This window comes from Aspergillus pseudotamarii (assembly GCF_009193445.1).
Source record: "Aspergillus pseudotamarii strain CBS 117625 unplaced genomic scaffold BDV38scaffold_6, whole genome shotgun sequence".
Classification (NCBI taxonomy): Eukaryota; Fungi; Ascomycota; class Eurotiomycetes; order Eurotiales; family Aspergillaceae; genus Aspergillus; species Aspergillus pseudotamarii.
Genome location: NW_022475020.1, coordinates 18,679 through 35,913, shown reverse-complemented (window position 1 = coordinate 35,913; position 17,235 = coordinate 18,679). Strand labels below are relative to the sequence as shown.

General features: G+C 49.1%; 6 protein-coding genes across 6 annotated transcripts; 1 reads left to right on the top strand and 5 right to left on the bottom strand.

Moving 5' to 3' along the window:
- Positions 1 to 310: 310 nt before the first annotated feature.
- On the bottom strand, positions 311 to 1,561 carry BDV38DRAFT_278560 (uncharacterized protein; the record flags this gene model as incomplete). Its single annotated transcript, XM_032058758.1, has 1 exon — positions 311 to 1,561. The coding sequence occupies one exon, from the start codon at positions 1,559 to 1,561 to the stop codon at positions 311 to 313; it is 1,251 nt and encodes a 416-aa protein (XP_031917839.1).
- Positions 1,562 to 2,131: 570 nt separating this feature from the next.
- BDV38DRAFT_278559 (ABC transporter ATP-binding protein) lies at positions 2,132 to 6,176 on the bottom strand (the record flags this gene model as incomplete). The annotated part of the gene is made up of 6 exons (XM_032058757.1): positions 2,132 to 2,390; positions 2,438 to 2,553; positions 2,620 to 4,575; positions 4,633 to 5,187; positions 5,236 to 5,810; positions 5,861 to 6,176. The coding sequence occupies 6 exons, from the start codon at positions 6,174 to 6,176 to the stop codon at positions 2,132 to 2,134; spliced, it is 3,777 nt and encodes a 1,258-aa protein (XP_031917838.1).
- A 222-nt stretch (positions 6,177 to 6,398) lies between these two features.
- Positions 6,399 to 10,697, bottom strand: BDV38DRAFT_295617 (terpene cyclase/mutase family protein; the record flags this gene model as incomplete). The annotated part of the gene is made up of 3 exons (XM_032062735.1): positions 6,399 to 8,028; positions 8,089 to 8,323; positions 8,962 to 10,697. The coding sequence occupies 3 exons, from the start codon at positions 10,695 to 10,697 to the stop codon at positions 6,622 to 6,624; spliced, it is 3,378 nt and encodes a 1,125-aa protein (XP_031917837.1). The 3' UTR covers positions 6,399 to 6,621.
- A 504-nt stretch (positions 10,698 to 11,201) lies between these two features.
- Positions 11,202 to 12,937, top strand: BDV38DRAFT_295614 (cytochrome P450 monooxygenase afumB; the record flags this gene model as incomplete). The annotated part of the gene is made up of 3 exons (XM_032062734.1): positions 11,202 to 12,309; positions 12,369 to 12,635; positions 12,692 to 12,937. The coding sequence occupies 3 exons, from the start codon at positions 11,202 to 11,204 to the stop codon at positions 12,838 to 12,840; spliced, it is 1,524 nt and encodes a 507-aa protein (XP_031917836.1). The 3' UTR covers positions 12,841 to 12,937.
- Positions 12,938 to 13,033: 96 nt separating this feature from the next.
- BDV38DRAFT_295613 (3-oxo-5-alpha-steroid 4-dehydrogenase-domain-containing protein) lies at positions 13,034 to 14,081 on the bottom strand (the record flags this gene model as incomplete). Its single annotated transcript, XM_032062733.1, has 3 exons — positions 13,034 to 13,713; positions 13,778 to 13,993; positions 14,042 to 14,081. The coding sequence occupies 3 exons, from the start codon at positions 14,079 to 14,081 to the stop codon at positions 13,034 to 13,036; spliced, it is 936 nt and encodes a 311-aa protein (XP_031917835.1).
- A 1,299-nt stretch (positions 14,082 to 15,380) lies between these two features.
- On the bottom strand, positions 15,381 to 17,058 carry BDV38DRAFT_278554 (putative MFS multidrug transporter; the record flags this gene model as incomplete). Its single annotated transcript, XM_032058756.1, has 4 exons — positions 15,381 to 16,394; positions 16,447 to 16,757; positions 16,810 to 16,885; positions 16,936 to 17,058. The coding sequence occupies 4 exons, from the start codon at positions 17,056 to 17,058 to the stop codon at positions 15,381 to 15,383; spliced, it is 1,524 nt and encodes a 507-aa protein (XP_031917834.1).
- Between the last annotated feature and the right edge of the window lie 177 nt (positions 17,059 to 17,235).

The window sequence follows — 17,235 nt, the reverse complement described above, 5'->3', positions numbered from 1 at the left end:
TCCAGTGGCTGCTGTTCTATATACATTCATCATTATGGATGCTCATGCAAATTATCAGCACTTCGCTCTGGTAGAGAAAGTTGTTTATTACTTATTATACAAAATATGGTCATAATCAGGATAGTATCGTGGAATACCGTCAAGATATTCTGTCAGCCTCTCCAGACTTCAACACAGTGTGGCGAGAGCACCCGTTTTCTAACCGAAGATAGCCCCCATGACAATGACCACCAAAGGATCAGGCAAGCTCCACCTCGTGTTGATGAATTTTATAACAGTGAACTAATCCCCTATAATGTAGGAGACTAGCTTACTCGGTTCTCAAAGTGATGTCAACAGGAACCTCGATTTTGACAGTGCGGCTTCCAGCTTCCTTTGTCATGCAATAAGAAAAGATGAATTCAAGGGTATACATGCGCGAAATGAAGCAGGATTGAAAACTCGGTACAAGGTCGTCATGCTTCGGAACGGAGATTGGGACAACGATTGATGTTCTATATAAGATTTCATCATCTGTGAAGGTTGGCAGACAGCCCTGCCGGGAAGATGAAACGCCGGTGCTGGGTGTTGTTACTTTGACCCATTGAGCTGATTCAATATCGACTGTTGGAAGCGTCAAAGACTGAACGTGATTTCCTTGCGGTAAATTGGTGCTTTTGCTCTGTCCAAAAGACGGATATCCGTTCCGCGGGGTTGCGTGGAACGATGTTACCAAGTTCAACCTGGGATACACCTTGCGCAGACGAGGTGGGGCTCCTGTTCGAACCGGGTTATATACAAGGTCTAGTTTTATCGAGGTGTTGGCCTGGTCGGTAGCGTCAATCTGATGGAAGGGATACCGTATGCACCCAGCAGGTGAAGCTAGGACGGCCAAGCGTCCAGTGCATTTCCCCCTCCAGCCCCGTCTAATTTTCAGTTCTTTGTGAGATGTGAGTGTATTGATGGCAACGCCACTGGAGCCACCTATAGTGCCAGACGGCAGTATTTTCACCGGTCGAACAGCGTTGACTAAGCTCTTTGTCGGCTGGTCTTTAGGGTAAAATGGCCTCGAGATAACCACTCGGACGATGTAATCAATAGAGAAACATTCTGTGTCTGTCTCCTTGCAAATTGAGGGAGGTACTTTGGTATGAGGATTTGCGATGACTGTATCGTCGACTTGGTGATTGCATGGTGTGAGTGGTAGGTTCTCCGGCACAATGAACGTAAATGGGAACTTGTAGCACCACCCCGGCTCTAAAATCGATCCTGGTTGGTATGGACTCTTCTCAATTGGATAATAGAATTTCATGAAGGTTTGACGAGCACTAATAAGTGGTAATCCGTTGATGCCTCCCCAGGTCATTACCCTCGATATCCCTTCAAACGTGATCTTGATATCGCCAAAGGCAGTTTTCTCTGCCACGGTGATAGTCACCACTCCTTCGATCTTATCTGACGTAGTGAACACCTTGGGGTGTTTGTCCTCGGCACCGGCGATATTAATGGCCACTGACACCATTGAGGAAGAACCTCCGGTATCTGGATAACATGAGCGTAAGAGAGCCGGTATCTTGGTCATGCTAGCTGTTCCTCCGCTTTTCTTCCGCCGACAAAAATGAGGACGATGTAATATTGGAGCAAGACGAGGTTGAGCTAGTGGGTTAACACTTCAGAAATTCGCTCGACGGTCGTCTTTTCGGTCAATTCGAGACAAGGGGACCTCGCAATACAGGAAACATTTTCCTTTTTTATACAATGGACCATCTGCACCTTCACGGGAAAGCTGCGGTTGATCCGTGGACGGTCCGTGCCGGGCCGGGGGTTTCCTTACCAGTCCTTCCCGGACCACCCTTCCGTCCCGGACCATCCTTCCGAGATTCTCTCATATATGGAAACGTTCACCTTAAGTTTGTATTTGACAGTGCATCTACATTAGATCTAGACCGTTCTCCACATATTCATGCCCACAGATTGATGAAACCTCTCTAATTACATGCTCTGGTCGGCAATACTTCGGTGTATCACTTTCCGGATATATAATCAACGGGGGGTGTAGTGCGAGTTTATGTACCACTTATATAAAAGTGATATATTTCAGCTTCCTCCATAATATACAAGGAAAACAGGACACCGAGAACTATCTAGGGAGCTACGTCCTAACCTCTCCATTAAACTCCTGCAACTTAGCCATCTGCCAATATTTCCCGCCGAGCTTCATCAGCTTTTCATGACAGCCCCTTTCAATGATGCGCCCTTGATCCAACACTAAAATCTCATCGGCATCCACAATCGTCTTGAGCCGATGAGCAATGGCGATGACGGTTCGGCCTTTCATTGCCTGCTGGAGTGCCTTCTGGACTAGTGCTTCCGAGGCACTATCCAATGCGGAGGTTGCCTCGTCAAATAAACTATAAAGAGTCAGAAAACCAAATATATAAGTAGGATCAAACCTTACAAGATCTTCGGCTTCCACAAAAGTGCCTTGGCAATTGCCATGCGCTGACGTTGCCCCCCGGACAGAGTGGATCCGTTGGCCATGACCGGGGTGCTCAGTCCTTGAGGGAGGGATATCTAGTCATGATCAGATTAATAGATGTAACGAGAAACGCGTGTGTGGTAAACGGATAGAAAACGTACCACGAAATCAGCTAGTCCCACATCCTTCAACGTAACCATGATTTCGTCGTCTGGGACGACTCGCTCGTCACTCTGCAAACACTCGCGCAGATCTTCACCCACCAAGCATGGATTCTGGTCGACCAGCGCCAGGTACCCTCTGTAATCGCTCAGATCATATTGTTCAATGGGACTATGCCCTAGCGTTATTTGACCGGACTCAGCAGCGTAGAACCGCTCTATCAGATTAACAACCGAGCTTTTCCCACTGCCAGTTGCTCCGACGAGAGCAATGAAGCGCCTTGATTGGGCGCTGAAGGTGACATCGTTTAGCGCTAGTTGAGAAGGACGAGTGGGGTATCTAAAGTTAATGTGCTGCACTGCGAGGTCCTCCGTGGTATTGGGCATAAGGGTAGAGGTAAAGCCTTGCTTTTGGTCCCTTTCCGGGAATTGTCCTGGGGGATCGTCGGGCTGCATCAATTCCGTCAATCGAGCAGCAGCAGCGTGGGCCCCCGCAATGTCTGGTGCGTGAGCAAAGAGAGTAGCGGCAGATTGGGATCCCCAAACCGTAGCCGCGAAACAGATGAAAAATTGTTGAATAGTATATTCGCCCGTCGCGATGAGGCGGGTGCCGCCATACCAGAATACAAAAGCAATACTCAGTATACGGAACGATGTAGTGCAGGCATGCAGGGTGGCAGATATAGCCCAGTACCAACTACTCCTCTCTTGTTGACTTTCTCTTTCAAAAGTTTCGAGAACGGTGCTGTGTAGGTCTAGTATTGCCACTGTTTTGATAGCGGAAAATGCTTCGTGCGCAATGGCCACAGCATTAGTGTCGCGCTTCACGTGCTTCTGTACTTGTGCCTCGATATAGTATTGCAGGAAGCTGGACATGGCTATCAATGGGACGGTAGCCATTGCCGCCACGCCGAGCTTCCATCCGAAGATACATCCAACTGTGATCCCGGTAGCAAGCATTACGATGCTTTCGGCCATCAATCCGAGTGATGTTCCTGAGACACCCGTGATTTTCGGAGTGCTTGACGAGAGAAAGCTCACCATGGCTGCAGTTGAATGATCTCTATGCTCGAAAAAAATAAGGGCTTTCTGCAGGAGTGCCCTGAACAAATGCGACCGTGCTCGGAGATGCAACTGAGACGCAGATACAGCAAAGCAGTAGCCTCGTACACAGTAAACAAAAAATACCACAACACCGTGAATAAGATACAATCGGGCCCAAAATTGAACATTGTGCCCTCCGGTGCTTGCACTAGGGCTTATGATTGATATGATCCCATTGCCGAAGAAGATCGCTTGGACAGGGTATGTCATCCCAGCTAAAGCGCTGAAAATGATACCAGAAATAACGAATGGCAGCTCAGGCTTGTTCAAGCGCCAAATTTGGCTAATACTACTCGTTGATGATGAGTTTGTAAATGAAGTATCCACAGGTTTCTTCAGAGCACCAACATCGACTGATATATCCCTCGTTTGGCTTTCGGCTCTCTCTGCAGGGGATGATGATTCTCGAATTCCCTCGCTCTGCTGGAGTGCCTGCTGTTTGATCAGTTCGCGGTACGTCCCAGACGTGATCATTAACTCCGAATGGGTGCCTTGATTTAGAATCTGGCCGTCTTTCATGATAATTATAGCATCAGCATCTTGAACTGTTGATAGCCGATGAGCTATTATCATGGTTGTTCGTCCGTAGACGGCCTTCCTCAAAGCCTCCTGAATTTCCTTTTCGCTTTGACTGTCCAATGCGGCAGTAGCTTCATCCAGCAGCAGGATGGATGGCTGGGATACAATGGCGCGAGCAATTGCGATGCGTTGCCTCTGTCCACCTGAGAGACTTGACCCATTAACACCGATCACGGTATCGTAACCGTTGGGAAGATTGGTAATGAATGTGTGGATCTGCGCGGTCTGGGCAGCTTGAATTATTAGTCCTCGAATGGCAGATGCGTCTAGTGCCTGTTCTAGTATGAGCGAACTAACTTGGCAAAAATCAATGGACACTGACAGACATACCTTGACGGTACTCTTGGGTAGGCCATGAGCAATATTCTCATGAATCGATGCACGGAACAAAGTAAGATCCTGACTAACATATCCAACCTGAGACCTGAGCCAAGAGACATTCATCTCCTCGATCGGTTCATTATCTAACATGACGCCACCACCGGTGGGATCGTATAAACGTGCCAAAAGGGCGAAAACGGTCGACTTACCAGATCCTGATGGCCCGATCAATGCTACAGTATGTCCAGCAGGCACAGTAAAACTAAGCTCTCTCAGGACAGTTTGTTCCGGTCGTGAGGGATAAGCAAACGATACATTGTCGAAGCAGATCTCTCCCCGCACGGGACCGTAAATGCGTCCCGTATTCAGCATAGGATTAATCGGTGAAACACGCTCAATAACTGAAAATACCGGGTTGGCAGCTTTGCTGGCCCTGGTGACATCCACGACATACGGCAATGCTTGACATAGCATCCCTCCTGCGACAACTGTTGCGTAGAGGATGGACAAGGCCTCCGAAACCGTACAACGTCCTTGGCGGAAGAGGCGATCAGCCTGCCAGAACTACCCATCATCGTTAGCAGGCCCTAGAAAGACTGGATCTATACATACACCCAGCCCATTAGCCCAATGCAAAATCGTAAAGGAGCCTGCCACAATCACTCCGAAGATCAACCGCTCCCGAAAGTCTAGGGCGGCCGGCTCCAGCAACGTATCGTGATACTTTCTCGCATATCTTTCTTGGCTTCGGTAGGCAATAACACTCCTCATAGCATTGAGGACTTCTTGTGCTAGATTTTCAAGTTTAACGGAGTGGGGCAAGCCCCTTTGCTGCGTAACGCTTAGCCAGTATCCCATTAATCCCACTAGGAGAATCATGGCAATCGGCTGCGTGATCATTATCGATGCGAAGTGTTGGTTCTGGATAAATGCGCAGATGATGGCAACAATGAACCCAGACACTCCCGATATAATGTTCCCCATCTTCTGCGAGATACCTGTTTGGATTAGTTTCATCTCCTGGTCTATCCTGGACGTGAGCTCTCCTGTGCCGACTACATCGAAGTACGCCATGTTCTGCTGCAGGACTGAGGATAGATATCTGCGTTGGAGGCGACGTGTAATCTGTTCTCCGACTACATTGAGACCCCACGTGCTGATCATGGTGGCGACAAATGACCCGATGGCTAAATCACGTCAGATAAAATGATGATAGAATAAGTCACAATGGTCATACCGACATAAACTAGTAAGAGGGTGAGATGCTGAACCCGGTCTCGAACATCATGCGGTGCTTTCTCATCCCCATTGATGAATTCACTTGCCAAAGCCCCGAAAACAATCGTCACCAAGGGCATTGCAGCCCCGCCAACTACTGCACAGACTACTGATATCAGCAATGCGCAGAGCCATGGTGCGTTTGCACATCGGTAGATTGAGAAAAGGTTCGCAGTGCTGGGCTCTATGCGAATCTGACGTTCAATGATTTCGGCTGCACAAGGAGTATCTGAGATCGGCGGGATCTCACCCAGCAGGATTTCCTCGTCGGACATCCCGTGTCTTTTTGAAGAGCATCACAGCGTGTTGTCAAACTTGCCTTATTGTTTGGAATGGTTGATTTGCAGAGATGGGCATGCCGTGGTCACGTGGATCATAACATTCCCCAGTCGCTGGCTGGATGGTATTTGGGATGGCCTGCAGGCCGGTGATCGATACATCACATCTTTTCGGATAAATACGGAATTACGCTACTCATTTTTCCTATGTGCTTCTACAGAATGCCAGATGATGGATTATAACGACACAAGTTTAATTACCTAGCCCGAAATCCTGAAATTCAAGAGCATTTTATTGAAATTCACACCAGTGAGAACAACGCATACAAAACCCATTATTAGAGTGTCACCACGCTGTGCTGAAGCTTTCGAGGTGGATTTGTCGCCCATATTGTTCAATTTAGAAGGGACAACAGATTTAGGGTAAAAAGGGGCATACTACCTAAACGAGAAGCTTCCAAAGAAGACGGAATTGCAGAAGTATGCCCATAACCTCAGAGTAAGTCTTGGACGATGAGGTTTCGTTGTACGCAACGGCTGGCTGGTCCGCTCCATTGGAGAGGTCCTTTGCCTGGGCCTCCTCGATGCCAAGCAGACTCGTCAACTGCTTGTGGATCGAAGGCCATGCCTCAGATCGAGTCTTAAACAACAGCCACCAGTCGCCTGCGGCATCCTTACCAATCACCCTACAAACGTTACGAGTCGGGTACAGACGACAATGTTCAATGTCGTTGATATAAGACGGTCTGCCCAATGCATGAGGTCTTTCGCTAAGAGGCATACCGGGGGCAACAACGGCCGCCGAGAAGTCAGTCTCAAAGTATCTGGCTTTGTGCTGATTGGTGTGGGTCATGAAAAGCAGATTCGAGTCCCCGACGAGGGGTGGAATCTGCATAACTGATTCCCGTTGAATGGCAGTCATCGCTTGGACTTGTTCCTTCGTTCTGTGTTCCACGAGAGCCTGGCGGTTTTTGCACGCCAAGTGTGCCAAGTTGTTCTCCTCGAGGACCTCGCTCGCCCTGTGTACCGTGTAGGAATTGAAGAATGCGTTGCCAATGAAGCCCTTAGCGCCGGCAGGGAACGACTCCTTAAACAGACTCCACACGTTGAAGGGACTCATCACCATGACTGTTCGGCCGGGCGCAGGGTTTAGGGCTGTGACCATGGTCTTCACCCACCACGCAGAGACAACATCGGGCTCGCTCAGGAAGGGAACTTTCGCTCCCTCCTCAGTGGCAGCAGCCAGTTCCTGTTGTGCGGTTTCCCTCATCCGTTCCACGCAATGTCCCGGAACCCGGATAGGATGTTCTTCCTCCTTGCGGAACCAGAACAGCTCGAATAGATACCTGAGTCCGAAGAGTACGAGGCTCAGCCCGGCAACGAGCCGCCCGAAGTGGGTATAGCTTTCCCGAGGGACGTCCTTGCCCAAATCGCACAGGGGGTCCTGGTCAAAAGGAACAAAAGGTGGCACCTCTCCTTCCCGGCCTTCGAGAACAGCTATCCATGCCTTGAAGAAGTTGGTTCGAGCGACTGCGTCAAACAAGGTGTGAAGGTAGCTGACCGTCAGGAGAGTTGCGTCTTGGAAGATGGTAACATGGACATGCAGCTGCGGACGGTCGGAATAGATCCAATCGGCCAACTCTCGGGGGCTATCCGGATGGCGGACCAACGGAGCAAATTCCGCGCAAGATGGCGACAACACAGACTGGTCCTGGCCGGTTTTCGGCAGCCGGGCACCCAACGGGTGTTCATTGATACCTATGCCATACTCGGCGGTGGTAAAGCCAAATGCGGGACGGGTGCTCTTGTCATACTCGGCGGGTATGTGATATTCAAGCTTTCCACTATCCTACATATTAGATTATCACGTCAGTATTGTGGGCAGGTTATGGTTCGCGAAAGGCCTTACATTCAGTCGCAGGCGAGCCCCCAGTTGACCCCAGTTGCCGGTTTCCATCAGCCGGTCGAGTGCTGCCTCGAGTTTTGACGCATCAAGAACGTCATCAAAGCGGAAGGTAAAGTCATGGCAAAGGCTACGTAGATAGTGCAAATCATCCCAGTATCGTAGAGGGACAATTCGATCGGTGGGTATAGTTGCTGGCCGTGTACGGCCAAAGATAGAGAGGAGACCCATTGCTTGCAGCCTCCGTCGGGGATACGCCACCAATGCTGGTCTAGGGAGGGGTACGAATTCTTCAAATAGCACCTTCTAAAGCTCTCTCCCTGTGCTCATAAATCCTCAAGGTTTTTGGTATGTCTCTAAATCGAAATGCAAAGCGTAACATCCATGTGGTGGGAAAATACTATAGGGGAGCCCCTTGCTTCAAGGGGATAGTCGTCATTCCATATGCTGTAAGGTATGAAAGAGCGGTATGCCAGAGAGTGGAGCATTCCACTGATTCCTTTAACTACAGAGATGATGTCCCATATATGCAAGTTTGCTATCATGTCAGTCAATGTCTGTACGTCCCATATGACTATCCTCAGCTCTATCTAGCCCTGAATACTCCGTAAATATCTCCCAAGTGCCATCATTGGGAAGTAATGCCGATAGTAGTCGTAGCCCAAATAAAAATGATTTGGAAATCCAGTTCCCGTGTACACTGGTTCAGGCCAGGTATATCCAAGGCTTCCATGCGGCCTTTGAGAGGAGACCAGCCACCGTATGCCCCGTTCAATAGCGATGTCAGTGTGGGGAAGGTGGGCCAGCAATCCCATGAGGGCCCATGCTGTTTGCGACGCGGTCGATCTTTGCTCCTTTCTCTCGGGCCTTTGGTATGACAGCAAGGATTCACCCCACCCGCCGTCCCCATTTTGCTGCGACTTCAGCCAATGCAAAGCCGGCTGGGCCATGTCGAAAATTTGTTTATTGTCTTTGGAAAAGTACGCCAGACCACACAGTGCATGACTAGTCCCATAGATGTAGTTGCACCCCCATCGCCCGAACCAAGCTCCATTGGGCTCACGCGTAGAGGCAAGATATTGAATACCACGCCTGCACGCTGCACGTATTGTAGGGAGAAGTTGGACAAATCCGCTCGCATTGTCCTTTTCAGGGGCCCGGACAATCATGAGGCCGAAAGCTTCCAGGATCCGCCCAGTGATGTCGGCGCAGGACGTGTCACATAAACTATCCATGTCACTGAACGGGATTTTGTTGAGGAACAACTTATCATTCTCCACGTCAAACGCAGCCCATCCTCCGTCAGGATTCTGCATGCCCAGAATCCATGTTGCTGCTGCGATCACGGAGCTAGAATTAACCGATCTCGCGTCATGCTTCACCTGCGCAAGGATGATCGCCGCGGAGTCGTCTATATCGGGATAGTGGCTGTTCGTGTACTCGAAGCTGAACCCCCCAGGCGCGAGTCGAGGTCGGTATACACGCCAATCACCGCGGAGTTCGAGCAACTGGCGGTCTCGGATCCATTGAACAGCGCGATCGACGATCCGCTGATTCGGGGACGCGGCATCGCAGAGCGCAATTGACATCAGAGTTGTGTCCCATACCGGTGAAACGCAAGGTTGAACCCTTTTACCCTCTGCATCTTCCCAAGCAAAATTTTCTATTGCTTGGATGCCAAGCCTGACAGGGGGATCATCTAGCTTGTACCCTTCCAGTACGAACGCATACACACTGGCATGCATGGGCGGGAAAATTCCGGCCCAGTCGCCGGTGGGTTCTTGGCGCTCCAGAATCCATTTCATGCATTGTTGCCGTGCGTATGACCTTAGTAGAGGAATTGATCGAAGGCTGTTCAGCTGATAAAGCAGTTTGTCCAGGATGCTGAATGTCAACCCCATCATGTCTCCCTGCGATAGCAGCTCCCAGAGGGATGGACCGTAGGGCACGTTTTTGCTCAAGGGGTTGTGCCATAACTCGTCTAGATAGTTGTTCTCCGGAAATATTCCATTCGGGAGGGCATATACTGGCTGATGATGGCAGATAATCAAGAGAGGGGCAATGGTGCCGCGGGCCCAAGATGCGAACTTGTAGATGTTGATTGGACATATGGAAGGGAGGAGAATCAACTCGACAGGCAGCTGGGGTACTGCCTTCCATGGAAACAAGCCGAATGTTGCCAGGAAAATGCGAGTGAACACACGAACCTTAGCAACGCCTCCCGCATTGAGAACGAATGCTCTTGCTCGTTGCATGGCTGGGACGTCTACACTCACCCCTAACATTTTCAGTGCGAGATACGCTTCGGTTGTTGTCGATACATCTCCTGGAAACTCTGGCGCTAGGCCCCATGAGCCGTCGCAACTTTGCTGAGATAGTATATGGCGACAATAGGCCGCTCCGTCAACTTTCAAGCCCAGTCCCAGAGCCTGTCGGAGAAAAATATATTCGGCCGTTATGGTCACATTTGACCTCATCTCCCCACACCAATGCCCATCAGGGTGTACCATATTATAGGCATAGTCGATAGCACGCTGTAGAGTCTGCTTTACCTCGGGAATTAATTGCTGTCTTTCGGAGAAGTCGTCTTCAAATTGTCGATGTTCAGTCGTCATGCTTGTGGCGATGGAGCTAAGAGCTGATTGATTGATTGTTGGGATCCTGTCATTCAGTTTACGGATGGAGGTTTGGAAAATCCGCAATGCAAAGAAAGCCTTGTCAATTTATGCTCGATGTTTACTTTTGATTTAGACACGTGTAGTGAACTCGCCATTAAACTCTGTTTGCTTCTGCCATGCTCTCTTGTGGTAGAACAAACCTATCATTGCATAAATCCTTCCACGTTTTGTGCCACCAACTTGGCCAAACTCCGCTTTTGTTCTTGTCTAAGAAGAAAAAATATGAAGAGGTGCTGCCTTTGCAGACCGCAATACACCCCTTGCATACATCCATTCGATACATCTCTTTTTTCCGAAGGAAAGATCCTCCTAGCAGACCCACAGGGTTCCGTAGGGATCACAACAGGGATTGTCTTGATCAACTAAACCCCGATGTGCGTAACTCACTAGGGCAGCGCGTCTTAATAGCGATAGGATGCGCAGCACCACATTTCAGCCAAAATGATGCAACCAGCTGAAGCCTCAAGACCAGCTGCTCTCTCTAAACCCCTCACGGTAACCGTTGTTGGGATTATTCTTATCCTATTAGTGCAAAGGCTGCACTGGACTCTGAAGCTGCGAAAGCTAGAACGACTCTACGGCTGCGAAAGTCTGCGCAATGAAAATGGGAGATATCGATATGATTTTCTCGGCATCGCCAAAGCCATCGAATTAGCATTTCATTTCAGGCGCCGAACCTCCCTTCCCTACACCAACGCATTGTTCAAGACCTACGGGGAGACCTATGCCTCAAATGTTCTTGGCTATCGACTCATCTTTACCTGCAGCGCGGAAAACATCAAACATTTGTTATCCACAGCATTTGCCGACTTTGACAGCTCCCCATTGCGAAAGCCCTTATTTGAGCCTATCACCCCACATGGCATCTTTACCCTAGACGGTGCAGGATGGAAGAAAAGCCGAGATCAGTTGCGCATTCGCCTTTCTAACCTCCGCAAAATTGTTGACTTAAACCAATGCGAGCGCCATTTTCAGGCTTTTCTTCAGCACGTCCCACCCCATGGGCAGGCGTTTGACGTTCAAGCTTGTGCTTTTGCTCTCGCTTTAGATATGCAGACCTTGTTCTCGCTTGGGGAGTCGGTTGATGCCCTTAGTCTTTCTCAATCTAGAGAAAAGAAGCAATTCGTAGCGGACCTGCTTTTTGTCAAGGAGACGATTGTGCAGGATGGCTTTCGTGGCCCGCTCCGCTATCTATATCCTAAGCGACGGTTTTTGCGATGCTGTAAGCGGGCACGGAAATATGTGATAGCTCATGTCGCTCGGCAGCTCAAAGAACGCACTAGCATGAGCGAAAAGAAAGGAGACTCTCCTGGGCGCGATTCTAGCACGGAAGATGAACAAGTCTCTCTATGGGCAGATCAGGGTTTGAGTATCCTACTCGCGAATGACAGCATGAGCACCACCCTCTCGGGTCTTTTCTTCTGCCTTTCCCAGGATGAGCGGGTTGTGCACAAGCTAAGGGCAAGCATCCTTGACACTGTTGGGTTGGAGCCTCCGGCATGGGGTCAGCTCGGATCTCTGCATTATGTCCGTTGGGTCCTCCAGGAAGGTGAGGAATATTGCAGCAATATTAGCCATGAGCATACACTGACATCCTAACCCTCGAAGTAATGAGGCTCTTTCCGGCAGTTGTCTTCAACGCCAGGGTAGCCAACAAGAACTCTACCCTGCTAAGCGGTGGTGGGACTGACGGCAACTCCCCGGTGCTTATTCAGAAGGATGAAATCGTGGTCTTTTCTACCTGGGCCAGGCATCGTCTGGGGGAGGACTTTGGCCAGAACCCAGAGGAATTCTATCCAGAACGGTGGGAACATCTGAGTGGAGACATGATTGGGTTTATTCCGTTCAACAAGGGGCCTCGAGCCTGCCCTGGTCGTAAGGCCTCGTCCCCGATTATTGTCATATTTACTTGTTTACTGACTCGGGTGTAGAACATTATGCAATGATTGTGCTCACCTATCTTGTGGCTCGTATATTTCAGACATTCTCAACGGTCTCGAATTATAATACACATGGTTGGACGGAGAGGATCAGCATGACGCTCGAGAACGAAAATGGGGTTATCATAGGTCTAAGCTAAAATGTCTTGGATACAGTTTCTGTAGGGGTACGTAAGTCACTAGGATCTACTCAACCCCCATGAAGAATCGAGTTCAAATACCATATCTATGTTTGACATGGACTGCTTTCTCAGTCCAGCTTGGTTTGTAGGATAGGCTTGATACAGTCCACCAGTATGCCGACCAAGTGGATGTGAATAATGTCCGCCCGGTTCAAATAATACCCGGAAGCATGACGAATCTCTTAAACTTGTACTTAGCCCCAAACCCCTGCCGGTAGCGACGCTCCTTCTTCTTAGCCCAGATCGCCATTTGAACGCTTCCGATAATGATGAAAAAAAGAATGCTCCAGCTCAAGCCACTGACAAAATAAATGCCTATCCAGGCAATAATCTCGAAGAAGTAGTTAGGGCAAGTCACTACCCCGAATCCAAATCCGCACGGTACACCACGTTCAGTGGTCCCTGAACGGCGGATATCCCGTAGCACCAAGTGGGTGTTCAAGTTGGCCAGTTCTCCAAAAGCAAAGAGGCCAAGACCCGTATAAAGTAGCCAGGGGCTGATCAGTTCTTTAGCCGCAGCCGCCGCATCGGGCCGAAAGATCCAGTAAGCCATGTTGCAGCTCATCACGCAGTAGTAGCCACTGTTTTGAACAATTTTGCGTGCAGGCATTGTGGCATTGCTGAATCGGTGGACGAAGATGGACTCATACTCACGTTTCACGAAGTGGACTGTCAACAACGCACAGAGAAGGAGCTGAAGGCTACTCGGTTCGGTGGTGGTGTCGTAGTGGGAATCCAAATATGGACGTAGAGGGAACAGGAATAGCCACGGGATGAAGACTGGACCGAGGTATTCGGCGATGTACACGGCGCGCCATGAAATCTGGGGACCTGAATATGTAAAGACGGTACTATCAGTCAAGTCCCCGTAGCGGCCACTGTGGTGTGAGTATACCAAGGTCCTTAACAGTGACTACATCCATGTCCTCGACTCCAGCTCCCTCAATGGTAATCTCTTTAGAGTTAGGAACCAAGGTGCAATCGCTCTCGTGGGTGATTCTCAGACGATAGATGGATAGTCCCGACGATCGGGCAAGAGCATCGTAGAGTTCCTCTGTTGAGGCATGGCGACCAATTCGGACCTGATGTGGAAGGGATTTGATTGAACCACCTATATCGCTATTTACTAGCAACCCAGCTGATTGTGAAAAGAACTTACCCCTTGGCCGAATAACCACCGTAATTCTGACGGGAGTCATTGGCCTGGATTATAGAAATTAACGCGAATTCCAATTTCATAAAATGAAATACTGGTTACTGCTTAACGGTCCTATAAGATGGGCGAAAGATTAAACCCAAATGAATAACTCAAAATTGAGGACGCCAGGAAAAAGGGCTTAATGTAAAGACAACGATCGGTGATGTCATCACGTGATCGTATATGCATGACATGCATCGATCTATGACCATTGCTTCTGAGACCCAAGCCCTTCGCACAATACACGTAAATGGATTTAATTATGTACAGGTACCCCAAATCAGTGTGGAAACTCCATCTGGAATGCGAGGGTTGTTGTGTCGGGCAACTTCTTGCTCACAAGTCACGCTTTCACTACTAGTGTATAGGTGGAATGTTTTGCTGCGAGTTGGATCCTGTTACCAGTTGTAAGGGCAGTATGTGAGTGCTCTGTATTCATTCTGGTCTCTTTTCTGATTATTCGGTAAATATATACTACAGCTCCATTCACTTCTAGTCTTGTTGATTACTTTAACTTAATCTAGGAACTAATCCTAGAATAATTTATACAACTGATAGTGCTTCTTTAAAGTATATATAGATCAACTAATCTAGTCCATAATTTAATTTCATTTATATATATTTAGGGAGATTATAGAGATAAACGTTAATAATCCTTCTCAGTTACTATATACTATATTTAAATCGTGGCATAGCGAAACACTCATTGCTATCATTTAGAAGACCTACCCCACCCATAGTGGGACCTAGCCATAGCCGTAGTAGGAGGAGAAAGCATTGGGCCGCAGTCGTCCCTATAGGCACATAAGTGAGTCGCTCGTTGAGGAGAAATTCCATGGGTCGGAAGCTTCCTTCACCGTCACTGAGCCGAACCTACTTTGGCTTGAAAGGAGCTGAGTGTCATGATTATGGGCGCGCCAGAACTGTACCGTAATACAATGACTTGTCACCATGTTGCCCTTGAGGGAATCCTCTGTGAGCAATGGGTTGCCAATAAGCTTGTGTGTATGGGGGACTCAGCTCACAGAGTCTGCCTCGATTTGCCCGTCAATCTGGCGGCAGTTCCCAGTCGGTAAAGGATGCATGTCCTGCAGGCTTCCCGGGTGCTTCACTCACCATTGAGGTATTTTGGCCCGTGTGCAAGCTTCTTCGTTTTAAGATCTCGGTAATGGGCTGTTTCCTATTCACTGTCCAAGAAGCGGAGCCCAGGATCATAATTTTTAACTTTACTCCAGTGTGATACTAGGCCACCTCAGATCTGTAATTAGGCCTTAGGCCCTAGCGCGTAGAACCATGCGGTCTATTCAATTCGACGAGCCCCGACCCAGAGACTGACAGCTAAAGAAACGCCCGAGATTGCACAACCAAACGCCCACACAATGCGCAAGCTATCCACATAAGCTGATCGAATCTCGTTGATGGTCGCTTCGTCCGTATTATGCAGCAATACAATCACGCCAAAGACATCGCGGCTATATTGACTGGCGAGCTCAGTGAGACGTGGAGAATGTGCTAATGCCACTTTCAACCGATTCTCGAAGATTACGCCGCCGATGGCAACTCCCACTGACTGCCCAAAGCTGCGGAAGAAAGTGGAAAGGGTAATGGCAATGGGTACGAGATGTGATTTTGCCGAGGCCTGAACTGCAAATGCCATAGCGGGTACAACCATACCGAGCCCTATTCCAGATACTAGGTCGAGAAAGATCCACGCTGGGATACTTGTATTGACGCTAAGAAGACAGAGTAGTCCAAAGCCCAGGGTTGATAGTGCCCAGCCTCCCCATATAGCCCATCGATACCCACCGATGGCAGAGATGCAAATCCCAGTGCCTGCAGCGACGGGAGCTACAGTTAATGTAGCAGGGAATAGCGCCACACCGGTGATAATAGGGTTGTATCCCTGGACTGCCTCGTAGTAAAGCGGGAGATAGTACAGTCCGCACCAAAGCAAGAGACCGAGGGTGAAGAACCCACTCAGGGAGATAGTCGTGGACTGATCTCGGAAGACAGCTGGAGGAATCAGTGGATTTGAGGCACAGCGACTCTCGTACACTGCAAAAGCCACAAGACCGAGAACCCCGATTATCAATGGAGTCAAGGTATGCCATGAACTCCAGGGGTACATGATCCCACCCCAAGAAAGGGGAATTAAAAAAGAGCTGATGCTCGTGAGGAATAGAATCATGCCTAAGTAATCAACTCGCCGGAGCAGAGCCCAGCAATTGTCAGTGACGCGCGAAGGCGGGAAAGAAAACACAAGGAGAGCAGCCGCAATGCCAATGAACGGGAAGTTGATATAGAAGATCCAACGCTGAAGATAGTGTCAGCCAGATGAGTGCTTCAAATGGTCTTCTTCAATTTACCCAGGTTGACCTCTCTGCAAAGCATCCACCAATGACAGGGCCAGTGACAGAGCCTAGAGCCCACATAGCACTAAGAATGCCGAAATACTTTGCACGGTGCTTCAAAGGCACAAAGTCTGCAATGATCACACCCGTTAACGTAATGAGGCCACCACCTCCCACCCCTTGCAAGGCACGACCGAGGAGGAGACGGAGCACATTGTTCGCAGTCCCTGCCAGAAGAGCACCAACGGAGAACAAGATAATGGCCAAGTGAATGAAGATTCTGCGGCCAAAAATCTCAGATAGAGACCCAAATATTGGTTGGAAAACTGTTTGTGTCAACCTTGCTTTGCCATTTTCGAGCGACAACCGTGCACTTACTTGCAGAAGATAACAGGTATGAAGTCCCCATCCAGAAAGCTTCGATGGCCGAAGCATTCAACTCATTCGCGATTCTCTACCTATCGTGTAAGCATGGCTACTAATTTCGTAGGGTGAATTACTCACCGGAAGAGTAACAGATATAGAAGACCCATCAAGTGCCGCCATCAGGCTAAGGCACATCATTGCCGCGAACGAAAGGGCTTGCTTTTTGGCGAGACGAAATTCATCCCCAACGACATCACTCATCTTTTTTCCGACACCTTGGATAGAATTTGCTGTTGAAGACTCCCTTACAACACACCATGCCCAGGAGGTCTATTCTGAGCGGTAGATTCGCAGAACACAGGCTGTGTTATGTATCGTGCTCTAGCAGGATTCACAATCGTCGGTAACTTCGACGTGCAGGGCACTATTGAAGCCTAC